Source organism: Chrysochloris asiatica, unplaced genomic scaffold, assembly GCF_000296735.1.
Source record: "Chrysochloris asiatica unplaced genomic scaffold, ChrAsi1.0 scaffold00411, whole genome shotgun sequence".
In the NCBI taxonomy this organism is placed as follows: domain Eukaryota; kingdom Metazoa; phylum Chordata; class Mammalia; order Afrosoricida; family Chrysochloridae; genus Chrysochloris; species Chrysochloris asiatica.
In genome coordinates, this window is record NW_006408929.1 from 1,135,260 (window position 1) to 1,140,950 (window position 5,691).

The following is a 5,691-nucleotide window of genomic DNA, read 5'->3' on the forward strand; positions in this document are numbered from 1 at the left end:
CCACTCCTCAGAAACCCTATACAGGGTCGCTCTGAGTTGGAACCAGCTCAACAACATTTGATAACAACAACAGTATCCCTGGATTAAATAAACTTGATTTCACTAAGGATTTTTAAAAAATAATTTGACCATGGAATTATTATATGCCCAGGATATTTATCACCATTCATGGAACTAGTGTTCCATGAAATTAATACTCTGCAACAGGTAGTCTAAATTTTTTGAAAAGTCTTAATCCTTGGGAAAACACACATACTCAGGCCTTCAATTAGTCAGGTAATTAAATACAATAATTTGTTATTAGAAAGAGTTTGCTATTCATTTTCAAAAACCTATTCCTATTGCTCAAGTCAGTTCTGACTCATAACAACCCTATATTGTTGTTGTTGTTGTTGTTAAGTGCCGTCGAGTCGACTCCGATCCATAGTGACCCTGTATAAAGTTTCTGAGGAGCAGCTGGTGAGCTTGAACCACCAACTTTGAAGTTTAAAACGGCTTTGCAGTCTGACGCATTAGCCCACAGCGCCACACCAGGACTCCAACCCTATAGTACAGAATAAAGTACCCCATGGGGTTTCTATGGTTGTACATCTTTATGAAAGCAGACGACCACATCTTTCTCCCACAAAGTGACTGATGAGTTTGAACTGCCAACTTTTCAATTAGCAACTCAGCATTTAACCACTTCGCCACCAGGGCTTCTTTCTGTCTTTTCTTTATTTCTTCTTCCTTTTTTAAAATAGTGTTTTGCTGAGTTTTTGGTTAAAGTTTGCATAGCAAGTTAGGATTTCATTTGACAATTTCCACAGATATTATTCAGTGACATTAACTACATTTACCACAATATGTCACTTTCTCTTTGTGTTCTATTTATTCCCTTTCCAGTATTAGTTCTTTGTGCCCTTATCTTCTCATTTTTGCTTTTGAATATTTGTTAACTTTTTTTTAATCTCTTATTGATGGTTTTTAAGTTGAGCTCTAATCTTATGGGTATTACATGGGGACTTCAAAAAGTTCATGAAAAAATAAAACTAAAAGATCATGGAATTTTTTAAAAAACATTTTGAAATTCCTTTAGATCTTTTAGTTCATGTGTGCTATTCTGCTATTTGGAATCCTAGTGTGGCGCTGTGGTAATGCGCCAGACTGCAAAGCCATTTGAACTGAAAGGTCGACAGTTCAAGCTCATGGAAACCCTATGCAGGGTCACTATGGGTCAGAACCGACTCAGTGACACTTAACAACAAACAAACAACAACTCTGCTATTTTGCTAAATGGTGATCTTGGGATAGGCTTGGTTATAAGTTTAAAAGTGTCTCAGGGCTATAGTCTCAGGAAGTACTTGGTTCTCTACTGTCCCAGTTTGTCAGAATTTTTTTTTTTTTAATTCAGAATTTGTGTTCCACTCCACATTTTTCTCCTATCTATTGTAACCCCAGTCAGAAAAATCAGTGGTGGCAGCTGGGCACCATCTATTTCATCTAGTCTCTGAAGAGGTAGTTACTTGTTTCTTCTCTGAGCTTCTGGTAACCTTCTTACTGTTTTGCTACAGATAAATAGAGACCCATAGTTGTATCTTAGATGGCTGTTTGCCCCATCACTTCACTAGGATGCAGATCATGATTTTTGTGAATTATGTTATGTCAAATGATTGAGTTATCCCATGAGACTACAGGCCTAAAATTTCAAACCCATAACACCAATCTTCAAAGATGTATGGCAATGTCTGTGGAGTGTCCCATATTGTGTCTTAGAAAATGGTTATGGTTATAAAGTTATAGAAATCTTCATTATTAAACAAAAAATATCAAAATACGAAGCTATTGTTTGTCAACACATCCTCCATCTAGGTCTATATGATGATAAGTCAAAAGTATTGCTACAAAATCATAGAAACCTTTATGAAACTAAATATCAAACCATGAAGGATTGTTTCTGAACATATCTTCCATCAAGGTCTATACATTTCTAAAAACTCCTTCTCTCTAACCATACTGCATTTGGGTTTACACCACATCAAAATGGCAATTTTGGTATCCTCAAGGAACTCAAATCATTTTTCTTTTAAATATTTTGTCTTTAGTTTGGGTAGCAAAATTAAGTTTAAAGGGGAAAAATTAGCACTGTAAGGTAGATAGGGTAAGATATCCCAATGAAATTCTCCTAGGACAGCCCTTGCTGCCCTCGAAGAAAAAAAAACTCCTCAGCACAACTTTCAATGGCCATTTTAATGTAATTTTCAATTATCTTAAAACTTCCTTATAATAAAACCTGTCCTTCAAGAAAATCTATCAAGTTTACCTTTTTGGAATCCTAACCTTTTGAAATAATCTCTCTGCCTTGAATTTAACTGACCCAGCAGACACTCTTAAAGCCACTGTTTGTATTAGACCTTTTTTGAAAGCCCCCTAATGAAGTTAAGACAAGTGTATTATTCCTGAGAGAATTTGTCTGCAGCCATCCACTCATTACAGAAACATATTTAAACATATTTAGTTTGGAATAAACCTGTGCATGTATGAACTAGAACCCTAGTAGCAATATTTTTGGACATACCTTGTATATATAGAGACCAACGGTCGTTGGTGGTTGCCAGGGAGAAGAAAAGGAGGGAAAAATATGCTTTACTTCAGAGGTGGGAACATCTGACCCAAGGACTATATAAAACCTGAGAAATAATTTGGTCTGGCCCTGCCAAGGCAACCTCAGTTCCAGCCATCACATTGTTGTTGTTGTTGTTGTTGTTGTTGTTAAGTGCCATTGAGTGAGTTCTGTCTCACAGTGACTCTGTGGAGGGTTTACAAGGAGGAGCTGGTAGGTTTGAACATTCGACCTTGTAATTTGGAGTACCGTGCTGATCCATAGCACCACACCAGAAGTCCAGTCATCACATTGTTGTTGTGAAGTGCCTTCGAACTGGTTCTGACCCATAGCGACCCTGTATAAGGTTTCCGAGCAGCAGTTGGTGAGCTTGAACCACCGACCTTACAGTTCAAACGGCTTTGCAGTCTGACGCATTAACCCACAGAACCACACCAGGACTCCCAGTCATCACATTGTTGTTGTTGTTGTTAGGTGCCATCAGTTAATTAAATGTTTGAGCAAATATAGCAGGCTAATTTTTATGATGATATATTTGTATGACCCGTGAATGATATTATAAATATTCAAATGGTCCTTGGGGGAAAAAAAAAGGTTCCCACACCTGTTTTAGGTAGTAAAAACTTGTTTATTTTATTTTATTTTATTTTGATAGTTAGAAAAGAGACACTAAATGTGAATGTTATGATCATAGCACAACCAATGTAATAAGGAGTGTTTGAGCACATATAGATGAATACAGGGATATTAGTATACAGGTAGGTACAGGTACGTACATAGGTGAGAATAGATAGAAATACCTACAGATATGTGTAAATACAAATATGTGGTTGCAGGCCTATATGGGCATAATTTTATCTTATGAAAGTGGGACCATACAGTATTTGTCCAAGGGGTTTTGACTTATTTCACTTAACATTATGCCCCGTAGGTCCATCCATGATAAAATATGGTTCATGATCTCATATTATTATTTATGATTACATAGTATTCCATTGTTGTACCTAACACAATTAGCTTATCCATTCATCCATTGATGGGCAGTTTGGTTAGTGCTATTTATTTGTTATTGTGAATAAAGCAGCAATGAAAATTCTTGTGTATATGTCTGTTCATATCATTAGTCTTAGGTCTCTACGATATATACCAAGAGGCTTGGTGGTGTAGTGGGTTATATGTTGAGCTGTTAACCATATGGTTAGTAGTTCGAATCCATCAACCACTCTGCAGGAAGAAGATGAGGCTTTTTCAAGTCAAACCAACTTGATGGCATACAACCACAGTAACAACAACATATATACCTAATGAGATTGCTGGATCGTGTTGTTGTTAAGTGCCCTTGAGTCAGTTTCCAAGGAGTGGTTGGTAAGTTTGAACCTCTAGTCTTGCAGTTAGCAGTCCAATGTTTATCCTACAGCACCCCACCAGGACCTATTTCTATTCTGGTTTTTAGAAGGACTCCTTTCATTCCCCACACAAGTTTATAATTCTATAAACAATCTTGGAGTAATGCAGTTTGAAAGAGAGAGCACCGGTCTATAAAACAAACTTCCTAAAATCCATTTGTTTGGGGTTGATCTTTGTTTTGAGGATCTTTAGTGGAGGTAATGCCTGATGTTTTTCTCTTTCTTATCAGGCAGCAGTGAAGGCTGTGGTGGCCTCCTCTCGGTTGGGAAGTGCCAGCAGTCACAGCAACATCCAGGAGAGCCATAAGGCCAACCAAGATCCCTCCTCAGTCCAAGATGGCAACCAGGATATCAGAGCCATTCCAGAAAGAGAAAAAGGTCCAGAAGACGAGGCACAAGTGGCATTTGAGGCGGCAGAGGCTGAGCTGATGAAGGAGCAGGACTTAGAGGAAGTTAAAGATGCAGATCTAAATGCTGCCAAGATGGTGCCAAAAGCCCTGAATGATGAGATAAAGGTGGCCGAGACGGAAATAGCAGAAGATCTAATAGAGGAGAAGCTGAAGACTGTGGAGGCAGCAGCGGTCCCTAAAGAAGGTCAAGAAAACCCTAATCTGGAACTCGGAGTTCAGCAATATGATGTGAACCTGCCAGAGGATTAACAAGTCTTCCTTCAGATCTGGAAGCCAAGCCTGGCATTTCATGAACTTTGTCCTTCAGCAAGGAAGATGTGGAAGCATGATATTCACTATAGTGATTCTGTTTTTGAGGTGCAAAAAACTACATATATACCAGTTGGTAATCCTAGCTTCAATGCATGTGACTGCTTTATGAAAATAATAGTGTCTTCTATGGCATGTAATGGATAACTAATACTGATGAGTTAAATTTGAAATTGCAAGTAAACACAGCATCACATTTAAATGCAGACAGTTTCAGAGACCTGTGGCATACATTTGAAGTAAAGAATAACCAAGTGTTTCTTCTTTGAAAACCTAGCCATTCTGTATCCTTTGATTTCTTCACAAGGCAGTAATTCTTTTAGACTACAAGTCTGGTATTACCTGGTAGTCCTATAAGATGTGTTCCTATGATAGTCACAACATTTTACTTTTCATCATTATTGTGTTCAAACTTTTTATAAGGATATGGTTATAGGTTATAGTTGAATGGTGCAGCAAAAACACATTCCACTCAAGGGTAAGAAATTGCAGCATATTTTCAAGGGTCATGAATCATATGGCTCTAAAACTCACGTGGGAAATGCCTTCTTAGTTTATCTTTCTTTATAGATGCTTATTAAGAACAAAAATGTTCTTTCATAAAATTTTGCCATTTTACATTTGTAGAAAATCAAAGGAGACTTCAAAAAGTTGGTGGAAAAATTCCATTATCTTTAAATTCCATTTTTCTATGAACTTTTTGGAACTCCCTCATATTTACAGTCAAATATTATTGAGGAATATATGCGTACTTTCATTTACTCTTCAATAAAATGTACTTGTGATGAAAAAAAAAATTTAGGAGGAAATACACTGAGGAGAAAAGACGGGCTTAGACAAAAGAAGAAAGATTGGTTTCATGTCATTTTTGAGACAAAAATTATACTTATCCATGTGTTTTTACAACTTTATAAACAGGAACATTTTTGTGGATAAATTCTATAAGGACCAAGTTACAAACATT

At 37.0% G+C, this 5,691-nt stretch overlaps 1 protein-coding gene across 1 annotated transcript in view; it reads left to right on the forward strand.

Moving 5' to 3' along the window:
- The window catches only part of CAMK4 (calcium/calmodulin-dependent protein kinase IV), a 410,640-nt gene extending 405,384 nt beyond the window's left edge, over positions 1 to 5,256 (forward strand). The window contains exon 11 of the mRNA XM_006876760.1: positions 4,239 to 5,256. Within this exon, the coding sequence (XP_006876822.1) occupies positions 4,239 to 4,667 (429 nt within the window). The 3' untranslated portion in view covers positions 4,668 to 5,256. The remainder of the gene's footprint in view (positions 1 to 4,238) is intronic.
- The last annotated feature ends 435 nt before the right edge of the window (positions 5,257 to 5,691 follow it).